The sequence below is a fragment of the Aspergillus uvarum genome (assembly GCF_003184745.1).
Source record: "Aspergillus uvarum CBS 121591 unplaced genomic scaffold BO82scaffold_21, whole genome shotgun sequence".
Lineage (NCBI taxonomy): Eukaryota > Fungi > Ascomycota > Eurotiomycetes > Eurotiales > Aspergillaceae > Aspergillus > Aspergillus uvarum.
In genome coordinates, this window is record NW_020291318.1 from 148,798 (window position 1) to 170,324 (window position 21,527).

Consider the following 21,527-nt stretch of genomic DNA (forward strand, 5'->3'; position numbering starts at 1 on the left):
CAGAACAATGAATGAATGGGCCTGAGCCTGCATGACACCACATGGGGGAAACCATATCGGGGGTCACTGTACTGTACACAAGGAGTCCCCTACGACTTGTTGAACATGGCGGGGAAAGATAAGACCTGACAGTTGATCGTGGGGGGGGCCGATATGGAGATAAGTAAGTACTGAATTCCAAGATAAGATAGATAGCCCTTGAGATCTGAAGTGCACGCTGAAGAACAGACACAAGATAATCAATCCTCTGGACAGATTATCATTGCAGAAGAGCTCAAGGAAATGATTGCTGGCTGCTGGCTGCGAGCTGCGGTAACTGATAAGTCATCTTCATGCAGGATGAGGTATTCAACTGAGGTATCAACATAGCCATGTGCGTCTTTCCCCTCACTTCATCACCTCTGCCCCTCCATTCCATCCCCAACCTTTGTTTCCAGCCTCCAATCCTCTAACCACTGCTGCAGCATTCACCTTCAACTTCAAGCTCGACGACCAGCCTGCACACAAAGATGGCGCCTCTCATCGTCGACATCCACACCCACGTCTACCCACCGGCGTACATGCAGATGCTCCGAGCTCGCAAGACAGTACCTTACGTCCACGACCCAGCCGACGGCGCGACCCCGCGGCTGATCATCCTCTCGTCGGACGACGACGCGTCTATTCCGCTCGACCAGCGTGGCCGACCCGTGGACGCCTCCTACTCCGACATCGAGGTCAAGCTGGCCTTCATGCGCCGCCATGGCATCAACAGCAGCGTGATCTCGCTAGCCAACCCGTGGCTGGACTTCCTGGCACCCGAGGAGGCGCAGACCTGGGCGGAGCGCATCAACGACGACCTGGAGGCCACCTGCGCACGCGTGAACCGCGCCGCGGACCCCGAGAACACGCGGGCGCTGCACGAGAAGGAGACGCTGTATGCCTTCGGGGCGCTGCCACTCAGTGCGCCGACTGCGGAGGTGGTCGTCCGGGAGATTCAGAGAATCAAGACGCTGCCGCATCTGCGGGGCGTGATCATGGGCACGACCGGCTTGGGCAAGGGGCTGGACGATGACCGGCTGGACACCGTGTGGAAGGCGCTGCAGGAGACCGACTCCCTCTTGTTTCTCCATCCGCACTACGGACTCCCCGACGAGGCCTTCGGCGGCCCCGAGGCGATGAACCGCTACGGCCATGTCCTGCCCCTCGCCCTGGGGTTCCCGCTGGAGACGACCATCGCCGTGACGCGGATGTTTCTGGCGGGCGTTTTCGATCGGTTTCCGGGGCTGAAGATTCTGTTGGCGCACTCCGGGGGCACGCTGCCCTTCCTGGCGGGGCGCATCGAGAGTTGCATCCTGCATGAGCGCAAGTTCGTTGCTAACGGAGGTGATGTACCTGGTCCGCAAAGAAGTGTCTGGGATGTCCTCAATACCAACATTTATCTGGATGCGGTGGTCTACGGTACTGCAGGCCTGAAAGCCGCGGTAACTGCGGCCGGTGGTGCGGATCGTCTACTCTTCGGTATGGATTTTCAAATCTTCGCTGGTCATTCGGCATTGCTGACTTGGAATAGGAACTGATCATCCGTTCTTTCCCCCTCTTGGCAAGGATGACGAGGAATGGCCAAGCGTAACCACAAACTATAAGGCTATCTATGCCGCCTTTGATGGTGAGAATGAGACCGTTGCAGGGGTCTTGGGAGAGAACGCGGCTCGCATTTTAAAGCTAAATTAAGTTTCAGACATCTCGGCAACAATGCAAGGGCGGTTTCTTGTGCCTGTAAGATTTCAAATAATCTGATTCTGTAAAGGTGCATCTTCAGTCGGTAGCTATGTGTGCCACAAACTATGTTGCGTAAAATATACTAGCTGTACGATATGATATAGTCCACACCAGGGACATCATCCACCCAATGATGAGCCTGCCACTAAGTCCCAGCCGAGAAGTCTCCAAGTCTCTTGAACAAACCATTCCGATACAGATTGCTCAGAGATAGGCGCCGTGCTGAAGGAGATGTTCAAAGTATCGTCATGGTGGAGTGGGCGCAAAGCTTCGCCGAATTTTGGGTCTTGGCCAAATACCGCTTGCAGAAGAGTGCTTTGCAGTCTTCCTTTGGTTTCTGCCGCACGGTTGAGCTCCTCAGGCAACAATGGTGGGTTCAGTACGGCGAGCAATCTTTCGAGGGGTGGTATGAGATGTTTGGCCTCTATCTCAGCAGCTAGGACGGATTCCTCGTCAAGCTGCACATCCTTTAGGCCATGTGGGAGTGACAAATTGGCAGGGTCTCCTTCCAGATCGGATCGCAGATGGAGGTCTTTGAAGACAAATAAACACAGTAACTCGCCAACACGGCTGAGCAACACGTAGCTAAAACCGCTTCGTAGGTCTGAGGTCTTTGAGCATGTCTTGTCCAGTGAAAGAGCCATTCTGCAAAGTAGCAGACTCATCAGCTGGGCAACCTCATCGTTCGTGCTTGAGGGAATCTTATCCTTTGAATGGCCTGTCTTGGACCTTTTCGACCTCGCAGAGGACCTCGATTTGGCCGCCGACGCCGCAGATAAACGTTGCTGCTTAGCATTGAATCGGCACTGGATGCCCAACGCTTTGATAACTGTCTCAGACAGCTGAACAATGTGGAAAATGATTTGACCACGACCTTGCACTGCCGATTCGGTTGAAGGGGCCTTCTTCAATGCTTTAAGCAGTAGCTGATAGGCGCTATATATACTATTCACAATCGCTGATACACTTGGATTCTTGACGACGGATGCATCTCTTCCTTCCGAACTGGAACCAAATTGCGGTTGGACTGCACGGAGTATATCGTTTTCTGCGACGGAGCACAGTCCACCTGCAGCAAGCGCAATAGCTGGAGTATTGGTACGTCGCTGCAACAACTTCTGCAGAGTGTAGAACCTCCTCATAAATGATGCTGTAGCTACACGAATCTTCCTCAGCATTTCTTAGTCCCAAAGGTATGACAGGAGCAAGCTTACGCTCCTCAGGATATTCAGGTACCTGGCCCTCTAGCCCATGGGGGATATTCTCAGTGAGCATGCAAGCTCTGCTCTGTGACTGTGTCTGTGATTTTGGCTTTTTCCTCGAAGTAGTGGCGCCAGCCATGCTAGCATCTAGTGTTGCTTTCCGCTTCGTGGATTCTTGCACCATGTCTTTCGAGACAGCATTCGAGCCGTGTGGTTGGGTGGTAAGCACTTCATTGCGTTGTTCCAGCTCGTATATCCGGTCAAGGAGCTTGCTCTGTTCGGCTTCGGATTTCTCGTACGCCTTCTGCCAGAATGCGACACTGTCGAAGAACTGGTCTCGGCTTGTGGGTCGGTCTGTCGGCGTGACTGCTTTGATGAACTGTCGAATGCGAGTAAAGTAATCTGATTGTTGCTCAGTACATCCTCAACTTGAGTGACTCGGCCAGGGAGCGTCAGTGGTTACCTTTCATGCTGGTTCCGAGCGGCTTCTGCTTGACGATGGCTAGCGCGAGCGCCAACTGCGAAGGTGATGGTATAGTGCTGTCGGCCATCCTCGCTGATGGCCTCGGTGTCACAAGAGAAATGATGAAGCTGCTGGAGCTCGAGAATCTCAAAACAAATGAGAGAGCATGTGCCTATAAGTGCAGCTATTGATTGTATACATTGACGACATTTTCTGAGGGAGATAATCATCGTGTCGAATGCTTGTGGTCTGAAGCATCGCACCGGTCAAGCAGAGCATCTGAAACGGGAAGGAGCCGGGCGTGGAGCATTTCACCCAAAGCGGCAATCACGAAAAGGTACTGAAGGATTGATAAGCACAATCATTAGTATGCTATGCAAGGACAATCCGTCAATCGAGCTATTATGACACTTGAGAGATGACAAGAATTGACTGAGAATTTACCAAGACCATGTGTTGCTTAATATAGATTTACGTAGCGCAGAGTAATTTAATAGCACTAACTAACTTAACGGCCGCTTGACTTTCCGCCACCGCCAGCGACTTCCGCTCCGCCAAACAATTATCCACCATCATCTTTCGCTCCCAAACCTTCAACTACCTCCCCACCAGAGGCTCCCCACGCCCAACGACGCGCAACATCCCGACGCGCCATCCCTTTGTTTTAACCTTCTTCCGCTACATCCACATCTTCCCAAAATACAGCACAGCCTCCCACTTCCCCTCCAAAAAGCTCAACAGCACATCAAACCACCACAATGTCCTCCTCCAAGGACGACCTCAAAGCCCACGCGGCCTCAACGGAGGACTTCTACGCCCTCCTCGACATCTCCCCCGCAGCAGCCGAGACCGAGATCCGACGGGCCTACCGCCGCACCGCGCTGAAGTACCACCCGGACAAGATCGCCAACCCCACGCCGGCCGACATCGACAAGTTCCACCTGCTGCAGATCGCGTACGATGTGCTCTCCGACCCCGCGGTGCGGCAGCTCTACGACAACGCGCGCGAGGCGCGCCAGCGCAAGCAGCGTGAGCGCGAGATGATGGATTCAGCGAAGCGGAAGATGCGAGAGGATCTGGAGGCCAGGGAGCGCGCGGGCGCGGCAGGGCAGCAGCAGCAGCAGCAGCGGGGGGTGAAGAGGTCGTGGATGGGGACGACGACGGCGGATGGGGATGATGACGCAGAAGCCAAGTTGCAGAGGGAGATCGATCGGATTGCGGAGGATGGGCGGCGGAGGCGACGCGAGGCGGAGGAGAAGATCAAGCTGGAGATGGAGGCGGAGGAGAAGCTGATGCGGTTGGAGGAGGAGGAAGCTCGAAAGGCGGCGGATCGGAGCTCGCAGAAGGTGGACCGGTCGCGGGAAGGCGGCGGCACGAATGTCCCGGAGTTGGAGCGCGGGGTGAAGGTGCGTTGGGTGCGTGAGGGCCGCGGGCTGGATCTGGATGCGGAGCGCTTGAGGGCGCTCTTTGCGCTATTTGGCAAGGTCGAGAATGTGCTGCTTCTCAAGGATAAGAGGCAGCGCTTGGGGGACAAGCGGGAGAAGAAGACCGTTGCGACCGGGGTGGTCATCTTCGCCTCCATTGTCAGCGCTCACGCTGCGGTTCTGGATAGTGAGAAGAGGAAGAAGAAGAAGCAGGTAAGCAACGACGCTGGCAGTGACTGGTCGGTCGTTGAGTCGGTCTTCTGGGCATCGGGTGCTCAGCCTGAGCTCGGCGCGGAGGCGTCGAACGGCACCTCGTCGTCCGCTCCCAGCTCAGCAGCAGACAGCGCTTCTACACCAGCAGCACCCCCCAAACCTTCGTTCAGTTTCGCCGGGTTGAAAGCGGCAGGTACGGGCAGTGCTGCCAAAGGTCCCGCAAAGGCGCCCTCCTTCGGTTCCTTTGCCTCCGCGGCCGCCAGTTCCACGAAGCCTGCCCCTACTGCTGGCGCTACAAATGGATCGAGTGCCCCAAGTTTGGAAGAGCTGACCTTGATGCGACTGCGTAATGCCCAGCGGGAGAAAGAACGCAAAGCTCTGGAAGAGCAACTGAGAAAAGAAGACGAAGCCGCAGATGCCGCAGATGCCGCAGAAGCTGCGGCCGCCCAAGCCTCCTAAGGTCTGTTGCATCTCGGGCACATGATGCGTTGTCGGTGGACCCCTGAAATTGCCTGGTCTTGTTGTATATAGAAAGTTTTGCTGCTGTAGCATAGAGATACCCATAGTAAAGATTTACGACACCCATACGAACAAGTTTATCCACTTGAACTAGCCGTCTATCTAAATTACACATCACCATTTATCATACATACATCTACTGTACATCTTTTCAGCACCGTGGACACATGTCTAAATCACTCATGCAATCGAGCGTCCTCTTCCTCGGCTGCCAACCGCTCAGCAAGCTCCCTCGCCCTCTGGCCCTCGCGAATCGGATCACGAGCACGAGCCTGCTGCGTGCCGGAAGTGATATACTCTCTCGTCCACGGCGGCACGAACGCCTTAATCTTGACGGTCCGAACCTTCTCCCTCTCTGACCCCTCCGACCCATCACCCTCCGCCGCGTCCCAGCTAATCTTAAACTCCCGGTCCGGGGTATACTGCGTCGTCCCCTCAGCCGATAGCGCAACATCCGTCATCATCTCCAACCGACACAGCGCAAGCCCGACATTGCCCACGCCGGCCAGAAACTTGCCCGCGCTGCGACCCTTGGACGGGCCAACCCTGGAAATATCCAAGCCCTGCACACCGGCGGGAGGCGCCAGCCCCGCGTCCGCCGAGGGATCATAAACCGGGCCGCCACTGCCCCCCTCTCCCTCCCTCACGGGTAATTCGTCCGCATACAACTGCACCGGCAAGATGCGCTTGCGGACCACGCCGGTGTGGCGGGTGCGGATGGTCAGCTCCTGGCCGACGTAGCAGCCCTTCCGGAAATCGATGGCCTGGGCCAGATCCATGTTGCATTCGAGGGGCAGGGAGGCGGCGCGCAGGATCTCCGCCTGGCCCTCGGCCACGCCGTGCAGCATGCGCCGCACCGTGTAGGACCCCAGGCTGGCTTCGTGGGCGCCCGCCTCCTCGAGCTGGCGCGCGAAGTGCGCGCGCAGGTCCGCGTCGCCGGGCGTGACGAGGCGCAGCCCGAACCCGGGGGCTCGTGTGTCCACACACCCTGTGATATTGACGTCCGCGCCCCATCCTGCTCCTGCCCCGGACGACTCCGAGACGGAATCGCCCAAGCTGTGTGCGGCCCAGCGGCCGTCGCCGTTGTGTTGCTTCCACGAGGCCCAGACAGTGCGTTCGGTGGGGTCGAGCACTCGCAGCTGCAGCTTGGCGCGGAGTTTGTGGCGTTTGAGGTGCTTCAGAAGCGCGGGGAGCTCGGCGGCGTCCGCTTCGATGAGCCAGCCCGGGTCGGCGGCGTTGGTCTCGGCGGTGGGGTAGATGAAGGCGTCGTTCAGGATGCGGCCTTGCGAATTAAGGAAGGCGACATAGGAGCTCTTGCCCTCGGCGCTCTGTTTGACCATGTTCTGGGTGACCAGACCCTGCAAGAACGAGGTGCTGTCGGGCCCCGTGACGGAGATGAGGCCTCTGTTCGTGAGTCGAGTGTAGCCGGCTTCGGGCGGGGGAGCGGGATTCCCATGGTCGCTGCGCGGTTGAGCACTGTGATGGACAGTCGTGGAGAAGTGTCGGCCGCGCCTGATGCAGCGGGCGCATACCGTACGTGAGGGATTGGACAGCATCATTCTTCCTTTTGCGGGGTGACGCTGACTTTGGTCCTTGCTCGGCTTAGAAATGTGTAGATACGGTAGGCTGCTGCTATCCGCTGATTAGGCGGTATGGAGAGGCAGAATAATTGACAGCCATGACATAATTCCGCGGTATTGCGCATCTGAACAGCCAGCCACTGATTGAGTCATACATGATTATCACTGTAACTAGTGGTCGATTACAACCGGAGATAAGCACATTTCATATTAAGCAGGAAAATAACTCAAAATCTTGACGTTGGCAGTCGCTAAATTGAGTCCTAAACTATCTAATTGACCCTGAACCACATCGGGGTTCAGCGAGCTGAGTGAGGTTATTTATTGCCTTTGGCAACACCTTCGAGAAAGCCAAGTAAGAATGCCTTGTTGTCAGGCGAAGCGACCCGGCTCGAAAGAGAGAGTTGGCCATCTTCCGCTCCACTTCCAAAAGGGGACGCGGCAGTAATATTCAGTGGCGTGAGTGGGCTAACGACACCAGAGGCACCCGCAGTCTTTGGTGCCGATGTGCTAAGCTCGGCAGGTGAAACTCCTGGCGAGGCAGATGCTTTCCCAAAGAGTGACAGCAAGGCTTCTCTTTGGGCAGGCGTCTGACTTGGGCGGCGGTCAAAGTTCACTTGAGGCTGCGACTCCCGCCTGGGAATGGCAGGCGGAGGGCCCACTTGCTGCTGGTCTTGCTCGTTCACCTGAGCTTTCAAAGGCAACAGATCCACAATGTTCGGGTTATCGGAGCGACGGAGAATTTGTGGCTGAAATGGCTTTGCCGGCTCCGGAGTCCCCGACTTTGCTGCGCGGTTGCGCGAAGGAGCCCGGGATGACTGTGAGGATGCCGGCAGCGGGCCCGGTTCCTTCTTAGCAGATTGTGGCCTGGACAATATCGTAATAGGCGACGCGAGGGTTTGCGCCTGCTCGAGTTTCTTATTTCTCCGATTTGATCCATTGATTCCTCTTTTAGGAGAGGGTTTGGATGCTGCCATAGACTGAGGCATGCTTGATAAGGGACTGGGAACCGCGGAAGACTGCCGCGCATCTTTCGTAACCGATGGTACTCTTCGATGACCTGCCGGATGCCGGGCGGGACTGTGCTCCCTACGAGGTCGTTGAAGAATCTGTTTCCTGGGCGGAGAGACAGACTGAGCTGGCAACTCCGCTGGCCCGGGGGTTGGAGGGCCAGAAGACCCTCTCAGCAAACTTAGGAGTTGATCCTGATGTTGCGATGGCCGCCTGTGATGATGCTCGACCTTCTCCGCCAGTGGGACTAGACTTGCATTAGATGTTTTGGGTGTCCGGCGAGAGTCGTCTTTGAAAACGTTCAACAAAGCAAGAGAGTGACTCGTAAGCTTTGGTGGTGGAAGTTTGCTTGCAGGAGGCACAGTCGCTCCCTGGATTTTCGGCGCCTGGGCTGAATGAGAGAATTGGGGATCTCCCGTTCGTTGGTATGGAGCCGGGCCAGGTTGCGGCGCCGTGGGCAAGCTTGCTTGCACAGGATCGTACCTTGGAGGATTCGAGAGCATCTGCTCGAAGAACGGCGGCACTCCGTGATACCCAGGTAGTGCACCTGCATGACCCACATGAGGTGGTCGAGCAAGCGGGGGTACACCAATGTTCGAGGCTGGTGCACGAGATACTGGAGTCTGCGGAAATTGCACAGGATTCGGGGGCACAGGGCCTCGCAAATGTTGACCTTGCTGAGGGAATCCAGGGAAAGAGGCCGTGTCAGGGTAAGGTGGTCCCATTGGCGGCGGGCCATCTGGAATAGCGAGCGGCGGAAGAGCCTTGTCGAGTCCAGGGGCTTGCGGAAGAGCTTCTCGCGACGAGCCACTCCTGAGGAGTTCCAACAAGGCATTGGACTTCGAAGTGATAGACCCATTGTCCGCAGGGGTAGCTACATTCGCAGAATTATCCTGGGCAGGAACAAGGCCGTTGATGTTCAAGAGGCGTTTGAGATGAGACGAAGCATCTTGAGATGTTGCGAGTTCCGGCAAATCACTCGGGGTGGCCAGCTGGGCAGGAAGCTGGCTAGGCGTGAAGCCATTGATAGCCTGGGGTGCCTCATCCATCGAGAGCTCTCCCTCGGTCTGCACAAGGTGCCTGGCTCCGGGGTGCGACTTGATGTCTGCTTTCTTCTGCTGAGCAATCCATTTCTTCAGCGGGTGCATGAAAGGCGCAACCATGTAGAACTTGTTTGCATTAGCCACAACGAGTCCTTGCTCCTGCTGCTTGCTCTTTTTGAGTGTCGGCAACTCCGATAACTTGTACCACTCAATCTTGCTAATCTCTTTCCGGGTACGAGGCTCGAAATGGGCGTTCTGTGGCACTCCGCGGAAGACGTACAGCCTCATGTGCTGTTCTCTCATGGTAATCTCGATGTATTTGGCATCTTTCTCTTCCGGAACGAGCCCCGCCTCGCGTATATCATAGCCGGTCTCCTCGTAGACTTCACGGATTGCACAATCGATGTCTTTCTCACCCTTGTTGATTTTGCCTCTCGGGAAACTCCAGTTAGCACCTTTCTTCCAGCCTTTGACTAGGACTACCTCGTCCATCTCCTGGTTCAGCATGATGGCTCCGCGAACGGGCACACGGGTTTTGTAAGCCAAGAACTCGGAGAAGGCGGTAATGTGGTGATAGTGCGACCATTGCGACATCAAAGGACAGTGCTGAAAGATGCGCAATGCGAATGCTTTCAGAGATAACGACGGAAGAGCCGGATCGAGCGGCCGGATGAAGTCCTCGTAGAACCATTGTGCCTCTTCGACTTGAAAACAGATGCGTTCAACAGATTCAAGTTCTTCACGTGGTAGGTTGATGATAAAGCGGACACATAAATCATCCAGCCCTGGGAGGAACCACCGTGTCAGCATCACTCATGTTAGAGGCGGCGCAGCAGACTGCGCGTCACAGCCGAACTCACAGTCTTCCAACTGCATTTTTGTTTCTGTCATACTGAAAAACGTGGTTTAGCATCTCAGCAGAGGTAAGTATAGATAGATGGCTCTCCAGATGAATCGGAGAGAGCGCTAGACAGAGAGGTGGAGGGGACAGCACAGCGCGGCTGCAGCTTCAAGGAAGGGTGCTTGGCAGAGCGCCACCCCTGAAGCGTACTTTGGTGAGAGTGAGTGAAACAGGAATAGAGGCGAATCAATGGCTTGATCACCAGGAATGAAGCTAATAGGGGAGCAAATGATAAAGGATAGACTAGGGGAGGTGACTCTTCTCAGCTCGACACCCGACGACGGCCTGATCAGGTTGGAGAGCTCGGTAAGCACCAACAAGTCCGAGACGGGATCAATAATGCCCGGCGAGGGGGGCCACGGTCGCGCGCCACATGATGTGGCGCAGCTACCCAATGATACTACGATGTGACATGTGGTGGTGTGGCTGGTGCCATGCTGTGCGATTAAATAGGGATTACGTAACAGGGTCGAAAGACAGCCGATGACGTCGGAGGTTGCTCGTGCCTCGCGTTTATCGACGTTGGAAGTCAATGACTGGTTACAACAAGCTTTTTAAACCTGCTGACCTCCTTCTTCCACTGAGCATAAAAACACATCTAAGAAGATTCACAAGAGCGAACTCGGGTCTGTGCGGGTCATTGTATGAAAGAATTTTGACAAATAACCCGAGGCACCCTCTGCTGGCAGACCTTCTAGGTTTTGCAACCAAGACTTCACTGCACAGACATTTATTGTGGAATTAGAGTACCCATCACGAGCCATGACGACCAAGATAGCATCGCTGGTTGGCAAAAGGATCTTAGGCGAAACGGCCAGAAACCACTTCGGTCAAGAGGTACATATCTTTTTTTACTTGCACAAAAAAACTTTATCGCAGCCATGTGCTAACAAGCGTTGCGTTGTGGCAGGATCCATACTTTGAAGAGGTCCCTGCCTCACGCCTAGGACGAGCCTTCGGCAAAAAGACGCAGAAGAGGCGCAAAGCCGTACCGCCAGGATTATCAGACCATGACCAGAAAGTCCTGACGCAAGTCAAAAGAAGAGCATATCGACTAGACTATAGTCTTTTCAATTTGTGCGGGATAAGGTTTGGATGGGGAAGTGTGATTGGGCTAATTCCTTTGTAAGTCCTTTCGGTGACGGCACCGAAGCTGACAGGCAAAAACTAACGCGCCGAGTACACTAGTGCCGGAGATGCTGCCGATGCAGCACTCGCCTTGATGGTCGTTCGCACCTGCGAGGGCATCGATGGAGGTCTTCCTGCAAGCCTGCGCATGATGATGATGATCAATGTGGTGATCGATTTCTTCATAGGACTTGTGCCTTTTGTGGGTGACATTGCAGATGCCGTCTATAAGTGCAACACAAGAAATGCCGTGCTTCTTGAGAAGCATCTGCGAGAGAAAGGGGCCAAGGCGCTCTCAAAGCATGGCGGAAGACACGATGCACCCGAAGACACCAGTCTCCCCGAAGAATTCGACCGATACGACAAGGGCGCCATAGAAGAACCGAGGAGACATAGGAGCAGGAAGCGCTCCAGGACTGATGGCCCTGCGGTGCCCGAACCAGCACGACATCCACGAAGGAATCGGTCGCAGAGAAGATGGTTTGGCGGTGCAGCCCTCGGGGATGACGATCTCGAAAGCGGAGTCGTCGAAAACTCGCGATCCGCTAGGCGCTGAGAATGAGCAGCGTGTCAGCCTACATGACGGATGCACAGAGAGACTGAATGACCATATTCGCAATATTAGTCTAATGTTAGATACCGCGTACAATCATATTTAATGTCTGCACTGTCGACTCTTAGCAACTTAGATCAGGCCGAGATCGAGCACATGCATAGCATATCTGGGACGATAAGCTGTCCGAGTGCTGGCCTGTGGCCTGTGGCGATGTTGCATTTGTCTTGAACATTAGAGCTCCGCAAAGGCTGCATTGCTGTTCGGCAGGGGAAGCGCTAGGAGACTGTAGTTTGCTTGCTGTTCTGGTCACATTCAACATCACACCAGGGTACTTCTCACCCTGTGTGAGAACGTAACGAACCATCAACTCATCAATTGACAGATTCTTCGTGAGCGTATTCTCAGAAACTGCTTGTTGGGGAATAATGAGGTCAGAAAGTTCTGGGATGAAGCTAGCATAGTTGCGCAATTCAACAGTGAACAAATCCCGAAGAGGGAAATTGTACTCGAGTCCAGATGGAGACATCCCATCGCAGACCTGCCAGGTCACGGCGGAGCCGCGGCCCTTTGCAACATTCGCAAGAGTCTTGGCGGCCAGCTTGCTGTCTGAATCTCCCCATACTATGCCTCGGCACCCCATTTTCTTTGCGAACGCGACGATAAGTCGATTGATAAGAATGTTTTCGACGTCCGCTTTTGAAGTTGCGCTTGTGATCGACGAGCGAAAAGCTTCAAGGCGCTCCTGATTTGACAATGAAGGTTGATCCTCGAACTTTGCGTGCGCATACAGTGACATGACTTCGCCAATGCTGGGATCGTAATCAAAAATGCTGTGGAAAGGAACGGTCGTGAAGGAGCAGTGGGGAAATTGCTTCTCAGCCAGACTGAAGGCTTCATCCTGCGGAGGTATAGAAGGGTTTATGGTTGACGGATCGATGGTTAAGACGAGCAGCTCATAGCCCTTGGGGCCATGCGGCTTGAGTCGCATGGTTTCGACTTGTTCATGCAACATGTGCAGCATGACTGTAGATGACAGGCCGTAGGAAAGAGGAAGTAAGAGTTTGCATGGGCCATCTTGGGGCATGTTCCTCCTAAGGCGATAGTTTTCCGTGCGTTTGAAAGGCTTGTACTTCACAAAGCGTATATAACAGTCCCTAGAAGAGGGGCACCTTCCGTCAGTCACTGCGGGCGGCGCCACTTCCAAACCAAATGCGATCCGGGGCACTTACTGGCAGACATGACGGCTGCGCAGAATGAAGGCAGGTTGCGCCTCGCGGCAGTTCATGCAGCGATCTGGGATCTCCTTGCCGGGCATGTTGTAAAATCGTCCTAATGAGTGAGACGATCGAGGTCAAATGCGGTGATGGATTGACAAGCAGACAAGCAGAGCAGCGCAGCGGGAAGCCGATTAGGAAAACTGGAACTGGAACCCAGGCAGAAATTCTTCTAGTGGCAGCACGGGCTTAGATAATCCTCAATCGGCGGGACCGTCAACACGCGCGGCTTCCCCGGTTTCAGGTTGTAGCCACGAATTCGTGCGATCGCTGTACAATTCACATTCTCTCCGAAAACTATACGCAACCAACTGTCGGTTGTCCTTGGGAGTTGTCTTCTTTCTCCTCTCTTGATCTTTGACAGTTCGACTTTTTCACACTGTTGTACCTTCATATGCTTTAAAACCGTACCCCATCTTCTGCGCTCGGCGAATCCGGAGCTCTGTATTGGCAGTAACCCACCGGTTAGCTCCTATTTATGGTCAGAATGAGAGGGTGGCTTCAGACTCTGGGCTTAACTGCCTTATTTGCTGGACATGTCCTCGCAAATGAAGTTGCATTGGTGCGTTTGCCCTCATCCTACATATTCTCCATCGCTCACCTTTAACATTGGGTGCTTCACAGACGCAAGATGAAGCCAGTCGGCAGCGATGCTCGGGAATGTACAACCGCAAAGCATGGGGTGGAAGCGTAGACCCCTTTATCCTGACGAAGTTTGTTCAAGACTCGAGCGCTGGCGACAGTGATCCCATTGTCAGCCTGGTGATTTTCGAATGGACTGATGAGAACCTCATCGGGCGGCCTGTACCCGGCGACTCCGATGTATGTCTGCCCCGCCGGAGAGTGGCTTTTGAGTGAATATCCTCTGATCAACCAATGCTTTCTAGGTGATCGAAACTATCTGCGATGAAGCCAGTGTTCAGGCAGATCTGTGCAAGGAAGATCAAATTGGCTCGTTTATCCTCGCTGCGAACGCTACCGAAGCCGCCAAGTTTCCCATCATCACCCAAGCCGTGCATCTCAACAATCCGACCGCCATCAATTATCCGATCAAGAAGACCGGCTTCTACTGTGTGAGCACATACGGATACTCTGGAACCGACTACAAGGCCGTTGTGGAATTTAGGAATTCGTACGGAGAGCTCCCAGCGGCACAAATTGCAAAGCTGCCATTCTATGGTGGCTTGACCATTGTCTATGCTGTGGTTGGAGCGTATGTTTCTCGAGATCATATCGTTCTTTGAGGCAATCAGCTGATGGTAATAGGTTCTGGGCTTTTCTCTATGTGCAGAATCGTCACGATATCCGTAAGTCAACAACCTGCCAGGATGTCAAACTTTGACTGACATTGGACAGTGCCCGTGCAAAATTACATTACTGCGATTTTGGTCTTCTTGATCGTTGAGCAGGCGATGACCTGGGGATTTTATGGTATGCCGGACCCAATCTTATAGATTCCGATGCTTCGCTAACCTTGTTTTAGAATATCAAAATGTGCACGGCTTGAATGGCGGCGCGAAAGCGCTGATGGTTATAGTAGCCGTCCTGAATGCAGGCCGCAACTCCTTTTCGTTCTTCCTCCTTCTTATCGTGTGCATGGGATACGGCGTTGTCAAACCTTCGCTCGGACGGACTATGATCTATGTCCGCGTTCTCGCCATCACCCATTTCGTCTTCGCTGTGATCTATGCTGTTGCAAGTCTATCTATCACTCCTGACAGCGCCGGTCCACTGGTCTTGCTCATTGTTCTGCCACTCGCGGGAACATTGACTGCTTTCTACGTCTGGACATTGAACTCACTGAACGCCACCATGAAGGACTTGATTGACCGCAAGCAGAAAGTGAAGGCGATGATGTACAAGAAACTGTGGTGGTGCATCCTTGGCAGCATCATCGTGATTTTCGGCTTCTTCTTCCTCAACTCGATCAACTTTGCTGGCCACAGTGAAGCCAGCTTTGTTCCTGAGCACTGGAAGACCAGATGGTTCGTCTTGGATGGCTGGCTCAACATTGTCTATCTCTTTGACATTGCGTTCGTCGCCTATTTGTGGCGACCCACTGCGAACAACCGCCGATTTGCGATGAGTGATGAGGTAAATATCCTTCGTGCGGAATGTCAAGGATTGTCGCTGACCAAACTTGCAGATTGCCCAAGATGATGATGGTTTCGAGATCCGGTCGTTTGGCAGTGCATTGGATGAGGAAGACGCCCTTGGTGGCCTTGAAGAACACGTCGGCCATGAACAGCGTGGTAACCTGTCGCCTATCCCGCCAAAGCCTGTTCCCTCGGCATCACGCCCCCGGGAATCCCTGGATGGAGAGACTATCTTCGCAGTTGGCGAAGACGGCGACAGATGGTCGGATGATGAGGATGAATCACCGCGCAACTCCAGTGAAAGACAGCGTCTTACCGGTAAGCACTGAATCGTCATATCGGGGTTGCAGGGTGGCTCGTGGCTGCAGTAGGACGGCGTTATGTCTGTGGCTGGAGGAGAGTTCCCTGCGTCCCGAGAACAGTTGCCGTGTAGGATTGGAGGCTCAGTTTCGCTTTAATTTGCTTGAAGGCATAAGATGGCGTTTGGCTAAGGTGAATTCCCAGTGAGTTTCGTTATTAGCCTTTTTAATATCTTTTTCATTGATGAGGGATGAAGTATTTGTTGTTACATAGTGTATAAAGTGTGTTTGATTCTAGTTCAAAATGAAGACTTGTGCTTTAGGATATGGTCCACTCTGGAGAAGAAGCTTGAATATGCAAGCTCTACTCAGTAGTAGTAAATTGCATCTCCAGCGACTGTTCAAATAGCTTGAATTGAGCAATATGGTTGAACTACTAGGCATTCCATCGGCACGCGCCGCGGCTTGCGTTATGTTAGTTTTCAGCTTAAAAGAGCACAGCAGCCGTCAGCTGCAATGGCCGTGAGCAGCCTGCTAGCCGTGTCTCACTTCTGCCCACAGCCTCACAGATCCAGTCATGACTCAGGTGTAAATTTGCCTAACCTTCTATCTTCTTCGCTCCATTCCCTACCGCCGATAAATGCCCGTGTATGTACATTGTACCTCGCCCCTCCACCCCACCGCCGCCGCCAAACCCAAACCAACCCATCCTCACCCCAAAACCACGAAACACCATCCACCACGCCAAACCCCCAGACGCGCCAGAGAACCCCCGCTCAACAATGACAAAAACCACCCCCTCCGAACCCTCCGACCAAAGCAGCAGCACCTTCTCCACCACCCTCGTCACGCGCTGCCGCGCCCTCCTCGCCGAAATCACCGCCCTGCAAACCCTCCTCGCGCAGACGCAACGCAACCCGCAGATCGTGGAGGTGCGCTCGCTGCGCTCGAGCGTGCTCTCCGAGCTGCGCATGCTGGAGAAGCTTGACGCGCAGGTGCAGGAAGCTACTGCTGCTGCTGCTGCTGCTGCTGCTGCACCTCAACAAGATGGGAGCAGTGACGGTGACGACGATGAGGTCAGGGCGCGGTTGGCGCATGCGTTGAGGTCGTCGAATCTTCCGTTCTACGAGGCGGTGTGGGCGATTGCGAAGGGGTCGTGTTCGGGGTTGGTGGCGTTTGGGAAGCGGTTTTATTGGGGGGATGATGCTGGCAAGGGCCAGGGCCAGGGCAACGAGAACGGTAAAGATGGGGCGGGGGAGAAGAGGAGCAGCAAGGATAAGAGGAAGAGTGTGTTTGTGGATATTGTGGCGGATGATGGGGAGGAGTGGGTGAAGGTGTCGACTATTTCGGAGACGAGGCTGTTGTTTGAGATGGCGAAGAAAGGGTGGGAGGCGGATGAGTCGGAGGAGGATGGGGAGGGGGCTCCTAGAACGGTGCTGCGGAATTATGAGGATGAGATGGGGACAGATGATGAGGACGATGATGATGAGATCGAGCTGGTCAAGCTGGCTAGTGATATGAGGAAAGCGGCTAATGTTACGAGGGTGCGGTACAGAACGCCGCGTCTGCGGCTCGTCATTCCTAAGGTAGAGGAAGGCTCGAGTCCCGAGATCGATGGTCTTCTGAAAGTCATACGTGGGTATGGGATCGATGTGACTAGTGGGGAGAATGTATATTCTTCGCAAAGCGAGACCACGCAAGCTGAAGCGCTGGAGAGGCTGCTTCCTAAGCCCTTCAAGCATTTCACGTCTACCCTAAATATGGACTGTACATTGCTGCTGGCGGCAGTCTCGGACTTGTCGCATTACAAAGATATTTCCACCTCCCCCACGCATCACAAGGCCATCAACCGTCAGATTGAGGTTGAGCACAGCCGCCCACTGCTCCCCACGGAGTTGTGGCCGGCAATGGTAGGCCGTGATCTGGTCTGCACCGAAGAGGCCGCCCAGAGAATGCAGGAAATCGTCAACATCATCGGCACCGAAACTGAGAAGCAGCGGATGAGAATATTAATGGGTCATGAGTCGTTTGCTGAATGCACTCGGGAGGGTCTCATCGAGGCCTTTCAGAAGCTGTCCGACTATGAGATCCCTGAAGACTGGAGACTTCCTGTCATGACAGTCAATGCGAAACCGACAATAGCTTCTGCAAAGGATCTCGCTAGACTTCCGTCTATCTATGAAAAGATAGAGCCGGTACTATCTGACATCAACCACAGCGTGTTCTTGTACGGGTGGGCTGCCGGCGTGATGACGATATCAAGCAATCGCACGGTGGTTAAACAAATCGAGTCCATTGTCGAGAAGAATAGAGGGGCAGACGATAGTCTGGAGGGGCCTTCGATCTGGGTATGCGATACAGCGAGGAGTTTGATAGGGAAAGAGAAGGGCCGCAAAGACTAGATGATTTATACTGAATTGCTTTAGACAATAGATCGCACCGCAGAAAGAAAAGAGGGAATCATACCGGTCTTCTGAATTGTCCTTCGCTTTGATTGGTTTGCGAGGATTGGTAGTGAGAATGGCTTGTCATAATGATGCATCGCAAAGGTGACACCGGCTGGCCGTTGTCAGTCATCAGAGACGTTTACTTTTCTGATGGTCTGGAGCTGTCTTCTGGGAGCCAGAATACAATTTCCTTGTCGGCGGAAGCCAGCATGTTATAGCGAGGGTTGTATTCCACCAGTGCAGCTCGACCACGGTGAGGAAGCTTCGTCATTGGCTGTAGTAAACCGTTGGCATCAGGGGTCTGCTGCAAGTCCCACACCAGGACGTCCGGTTGATCTCCAGATCCTCCGATCACATATCGCCCATCTGGCGAGAAGCACGCATCGCCCTGCCCGAGAGGCTTTCCGGTTGTGGAAACGGGCGCAGCCCGACCCGGGGATCCAGCCCGACCAACCAAGAATGCTTTCACAGAACCATCAAAGGCATCAAGAATGAAATGCCCATGATAGTCGGTACCCACAAGCAAGTATTTCCCGTCATTTGAGAACTCAAGTCGAGTCCAGGCCCTTCCGCGCGTCGACGGAGTGTATCGCTCCTCGTGAGGGGCAAGATCGAAGGTGGAGAAGGGGGACTTGTCGTAATTGCGGTAATCGTAAAGCAGAATGGAGGAGGTAGACTGCGAAGCAACCGCGATGACCGAGGCGGACGGGTCAAAGGCAACGAGGTAAGGTGTTGCCAGCTTCAGCCTACCCTGGGCGTTTCGGGAGCTGAGATCCCAGAGGGCGATAGTGTCGTCCTTGGAGCACGATATGAAGGAGTCACCGCCAGGGGACAGAGCCAAACAGGTCACCTTATCAGTATGACCGGAGAAGTACCGAATGTAGCCTTCGTTGTGGAGATCAAGCAATCGCAGGGAATCTGGAAGGATAAGTACAGACCAAAACACGAGACACTGTGGTAGGAGACGTACCATCGACTTTGGTGCTGGCATGCAGAACTTGACGAGAATGGTGCGTGAAGCGCGCCAGATGAGCCCCGTACTTCTTGCTAGGCACAGACTTTGTAGATTTGCCCTCCTTGATGTCGAAGACTTGAATGGTGTCATCGTCACCAGAAGCCACCAAGTAGTCACCTTGATCATCGAAATCCAACGACGTCACATAGTGGGCAGTATCTTGCTTGGGGGGCCGGAATGCCTATAAGAAGGAAAATGCATTAGAGAAGTAGCGCATACAGGTCTAGCTAGGTCTTAACACTCACCTTGGTCGGGCGAAAGCTACGAATGATGTCCGACACTTTTTGAGTCTGGAGCATCGACTGCTGCGCTTGCTGCTGCGCCGCGGGTGTGGATTGTACTTCCGCCATGCTTGTGATTAGATGAGCAGCGACCGCGTTGTTAACGATAAACCAGAAAGAAAGCCTATGTTGATCATGAGACACAGGCAGAACTCTGTGCACCTCTTGGCTTGTATCGTCTCACGCTGAAGTGCTCTGAGTAGAGCTTTATCGGAATTGCCAGTGGTAAACGCGCCTTCCCCAGCCTGTTTGTTCGTGTTTGAAGCTCTCCCGAAATAACATTGTTCCGCCCCGCCGGCTATAATCGGGGGCTCTTAAGAGCTGACCTAAGCAGATCGGCCGATGGTCGGAGGCCCCGTGCGGAAAATGCAGCATGTTGACCAATTGAGAGTCACGGAATCCGAGCCGAACGTCAGACAGTCAGACCCCGGCTGGAGAGCTGGCCTGCATGAATTGTTCACTTACGTTGGCCTGACTGTGTCACCGACAACTAACAATCTTATTCTTCAAAGCTCACCCTCCGCCTTCTCAGGGTCTTCTTGCCTGTTGTATAGCTAGATAACTCCGCGTTCTTACCACAGTTCACATCCCAGCATTTTGCGCGCAAAAGCCAATTGACTCTGCTCCGCTAGCGGAGACGATCCTTGAGCCGCCATGTCGACGACAACGGGGTTTGTCGCACTCATAATAAAAATGTCATATTCGTGATCGCGCTGACTCGATCGACTTTCCATACAGAGCTTTTATTGCCGGAGGTGTTGCAGCATGTGGAGCAGTCACAGTAACTCATAGCTTTGAGACTGTCAAGATTCGGTATGTTTGCACCCATGCGCTTCTGTCCTCACTTGTTAGCCGGCGCTTCACGATATACAGAGCTAATTCGATGGTATCCTAGCTTACAATTGCAAGGCGAGTTGCAATCCAAGACCGATGCGGTCAAAAAATACCGAGGTGTTTTCCACGGTGTCAAGGTTATCTTGCAGAATGAGGGGCCTCGCGGTCTCTTCCGGGGTATTGGCTCTGCCGTAAGCATTGCTCACGACGAACAACAGGATATCGCACGGACTAATGCGCTTCTCAGTATATCTATCAAGTCCTGTTGAACGGGTGTCGTCTCGGATTCTACGAACCTCTGCGCGGGGCCATCACAAATGCGATCTACAAAGACAGCCAGGTGCAGTCCCTGGGAATCAACGTCTTCGCGGGTGCCACGTCCGGCATCATCGGCGCCGCAGCTGGTTCGCCATTCTTCCTTGTCAAGACCCGTCTACAATCCTTCTCGCCGTTCCTTCCTGTCGGTACGCAGCACAACTATCGCAACTCTTTCGATGGTCTGAGCAAGATCTATAAGACCGAGGGAGTGAAGGGGTTGTATCGTGGTGTGGGCGCAGCCATGGTGCGCACTGGTTTTGGTAGTTCGGTTCAGCTGCCGACTTACTTCTTTGCCAAGCGTCGCTTGACAAAGCACCTTGGTATGGAAGACGGGCCAGCTCTGCACCTGGCCAGCAGCACGGCTTCCGGTTTTGTGGTTTGCTGTGTCATGCACCCTCCTGGTATGTTTGTGCCATATTGTATTCGCAGCAGCCTGATCAAACTGACCCTTTTTGCAGACACGATCATGTCGAGAATGTACAACCAGACCGGTAACCTGTACAAGGGCGCATTCGATTGCTTGTTCCAGACCATTCGCACTGAGGGCATCCTTGCGATCTATAAGGGATATTTCGCCCATCTTGCCCGTATCCTGCCACACACCGTAAGTGCAGAGCAGAGGACTTCGAAGTCCGGCAGCCAATTGCTAACTGATTTTCTAGATCTTGACACTCAGCTTGGCCGAACAGACCAACAAATACATGCGTAGACTGGAGGACCGGTTCCTCTCCGACTCACTCAAGGCTCGACTCTAATGAATTGACCTTCGTCCAGCGACTCCAATTTACCCTTCTTACCTTGCAAGAACATTTATAGAGGCATTTCGGTATATTCAATCGGGTTTTACATGGTTGAGTAATGGCATCTGCTTGCTCGGCTTGTTGTGCACATAGGCGTTTCACCTTGATTAGTCGTGTGATGTTAGATATCATAGACCTTGAAACAAGATAAACTTAGTTGGTTCAGAAGAGGCACTCAATCGATACCATTTGAGATAGTTCTGTGTGGTCAAGGGGTCAAAGGCGCGACGCCACTACAAGCTCCAGGTGTAAGCTAGACGAATTGTACCCTTGGTTGGACCCAAGTGGGCCTTTATGTAGCCCGATGTTTAGTTTGCCCCAGTATAGACCAGGATTGTCCGAGATGACATCGTCGTAGTTCG

At 53.8% G+C, this 21,527-nt stretch overlaps 11 protein-coding genes across 11 annotated transcripts; 6 read left to right on the forward strand and 5 right to left on the reverse strand.

Annotated features, from left to right (window-relative positions):
- The first annotated feature begins 414 nt into the window (after positions 1-414).
- Positions 415-1,795, forward strand: BO82DRAFT_333557 (amidohydrolase family protein). Its single transcript, XM_025633218.1, has 2 exons — positions 415-1,500; positions 1,553-1,795. Exons 1-2 carry the CDS (start codon positions 510-512, stop codon positions 1,711-1,713), a joined length of 1,152 nt encoding a protein of 383 aa, XP_025492817.1. The 5' UTR covers positions 415-509; the 3' UTR covers positions 1,714-1,795.
- An 85-nt stretch (positions 1,796-1,880) lies between these two features.
- BO82DRAFT_431547 (uncharacterized protein) lies at positions 1,881-3,826 on the reverse strand (the record flags this gene model as incomplete). Its single annotated transcript, XM_025640709.1, has 3 exons — positions 3,427-3,826; positions 2,976-3,365; positions 1,881-2,917 (listed from the first exon to the last, which is right to left on the reverse strand). Exons 1-3 carry the CDS (start codon positions 3,512-3,514, stop codon positions 1,881-1,883), a joined length of 1,515 nt encoding a protein of 504 aa, XP_025492818.1. The 5' UTR covers positions 3,515-3,826.
- A 174-nt stretch (positions 3,827-4,000) lies between these two features.
- On the forward strand, positions 4,001-5,648 carry BO82DRAFT_353586 (putative cell cycle control protein (Cwf23)). Its single transcript, XM_025634992.1, has one exon. It carries the CDS (start codon positions 4,185-4,187, stop codon positions 5,520-5,522), a length of 1,338 nt encoding a protein of 445 aa, XP_025492819.1. The 5' UTR covers positions 4,001-4,184; the 3' UTR covers positions 5,523-5,648.
- An 18-nt stretch (positions 5,649-5,666) lies between these two features.
- Positions 5,667-7,167, reverse strand: BO82DRAFT_308319 (YgfZ/GcvT domain-containing protein). Its single transcript, XM_025632312.1, has one exon. The coding sequence runs from the start codon at positions 7,139-7,141 to the stop codon at positions 5,759-5,761; it is 1,383 nt and encodes a 460-aa protein (XP_025492820.1). The 5' UTR covers positions 7,142-7,167; the 3' UTR covers positions 5,667-5,758.
- Positions 7,168-7,340: 173 nt separating this feature from the next.
- Positions 7,341-10,411, reverse strand: BO82DRAFT_353588 (decapping enzyme complex catalytic subunit DCP2; the record flags this gene model as incomplete). The annotated part of the gene is made up of 2 exons (XM_025634993.1): positions 10,077-10,411; positions 7,341-10,001 (listed from the first exon to the last, which is right to left on the reverse strand). Coding segments are annotated over exons 1-2 (2,534 nt in total), but the record flags the coding sequence as incomplete, so codon positions are not given.
- Positions 10,412-10,678: 267 nt separating this feature from the next.
- On the forward strand, positions 10,679-11,801 carry BO82DRAFT_333570 (DUF4112 domain-containing protein; the record flags this gene model as incomplete). The annotated part of the gene is made up of 3 exons (XM_025633219.1): positions 10,679-10,954; positions 11,028-11,242; positions 11,306-11,801. The coding sequence occupies exons 1-3, from the start codon at positions 10,880-10,882 to the stop codon at positions 11,799-11,801; spliced, it is 786 nt and encodes a 261-aa protein (XP_025492822.1). The 5' UTR covers positions 10,679-10,879.
- A 121-nt stretch (positions 11,802-11,922) lies between these two features.
- On the reverse strand, positions 11,923-13,116 carry BO82DRAFT_281350 (uncharacterized protein; the record flags this gene model as incomplete). The annotated part of the gene is made up of 2 exons (XM_025631335.1): positions 11,923-12,955; positions 13,031-13,116. The coding sequence occupies 2 exons, from the start codon at positions 13,114-13,116 to the stop codon at positions 11,923-11,925; spliced, it is 1,119 nt and encodes a 372-aa protein (XP_025492823.1).
- Positions 13,117-13,329: 213 nt separating this feature from the next.
- Positions 13,330-15,787, forward strand: BO82DRAFT_353591 (putative integral membrane protein (Ptm1)). The gene is made up of 7 exons (XM_025634994.1): positions 13,330-13,637; positions 13,700-13,897; positions 13,963-14,288; positions 14,342-14,382; positions 14,432-14,506; positions 14,559-15,169; positions 15,222-15,787. The coding sequence occupies exons 1-7, from the start codon at positions 13,563-13,565 to the stop codon at positions 15,498-15,500; spliced, it is 1,605 nt and encodes a 534-aa protein (XP_025492824.1). The 5' UTR covers positions 13,330-13,562; the 3' UTR covers positions 15,501-15,787.
- A 465-nt stretch (positions 15,788-16,252) lies between these two features.
- On the forward strand, positions 16,253-17,872 carry BO82DRAFT_364023 (uncharacterized protein; the record flags this gene model as incomplete). The annotated part of the gene is made up of 1 exon (XM_025636923.1): positions 16,253-17,872. The coding sequence occupies one exon, from the start codon at positions 16,253-16,255 to the stop codon at positions 17,870-17,872; it is 1,620 nt and encodes a 539-aa protein (XP_025492825.1).
- A 184-nt stretch (positions 17,873-18,056) lies between these two features.
- BO82DRAFT_373851 (WD-repeat containing protein SWD2) lies at positions 18,057-19,282 on the reverse strand (the record flags this gene model as incomplete). Its single annotated transcript, XM_025637391.1, has 3 exons — positions 18,057-18,835; positions 18,888-19,113; positions 19,178-19,282. 3 exons carry the CDS (start codon positions 19,280-19,282, stop codon positions 18,057-18,059), a joined length of 1,110 nt encoding a protein of 369 aa, XP_025492826.1.
- A 407-nt stretch (positions 19,283-19,689) lies between these two features.
- On the forward strand, positions 19,690-21,347 carry BO82DRAFT_353593 (putative mitochondrial oxaloacetate transporter (Oac)). Its single transcript, XM_025634995.1, has 6 exons — positions 19,690-19,884; positions 19,952-20,026; positions 20,109-20,238; positions 20,295-20,766; positions 20,824-20,969; positions 21,028-21,347. Exons 1-6 carry the CDS (start codon positions 19,868-19,870, stop codon positions 21,118-21,120), a joined length of 933 nt encoding a protein of 310 aa, XP_025492827.1. The 5' UTR covers positions 19,690-19,867; the 3' UTR covers positions 21,121-21,347.
- Positions 21,348-21,527: the final 180 nt, after the last annotated feature.

Bases quoted from the DNA above. Each gene is read 5' to 3' on its own strand.
- BO82DRAFT_353586 (XM_025634992.1), top strand. From the start codon at position 4,185: ATGTCCTCCTCCAAGGACGACCTCAAAGCCCACGCGGCCTCAACGGAG.
- BO82DRAFT_333557 (XM_025633218.1), top strand. From the start codon at position 510: ATGGCGCCTCTCATCGTCGACATCCACACCCACGTCTACCCACCGGCG. The intron at 1,501-1,552 runs GTATGGATTTTC...GACTTGGAATAG, and splicing joins TGCGGATCGTCTACTCTTCG to GAACTGATCATCCGTTCTTT.
- BO82DRAFT_308319 (XM_025632312.1), bottom strand. From the start codon at position 7,141: ATGATGCTGTCCAATCCCTCACGTACGGTATGCGCCCGCTGCATCAGG.
- BO82DRAFT_353591 (XM_025634994.1), top strand. From the start codon at position 13,563: ATGAGAGGGTGGCTTCAGACTCTGGGCTTAACTGCCTTATTTGCTGGA. The intron at 14,507-14,558 runs GTATGCCGGACC...ACCTTGTTTTAG, and splicing joins GATGACCTGGGGATTTTATG to AATATCAAAATGTGCACGGC. The intron at 15,170-15,221 runs GTAAATATCCTT...CCAAACTTGCAG, and splicing joins GATTTGCGATGAGTGATGAG to ATTGCCCAAGATGATGATGG.
- BO82DRAFT_353593 (XM_025634995.1), top strand. The intron at 20,027-20,108 runs GTATGTTTGCAC...ATGGTATCCTAG, and splicing joins TTTGAGACTGTCAAGATTCG to CTTACAATTGCAAGGCGAGT. The intron at 20,767-20,823 runs GTATGTTTGTGC...CCCTTTTTGCAG, and splicing joins CTGTGTCATGCACCCTCCTG to ACACGATCATGTCGAGAATG.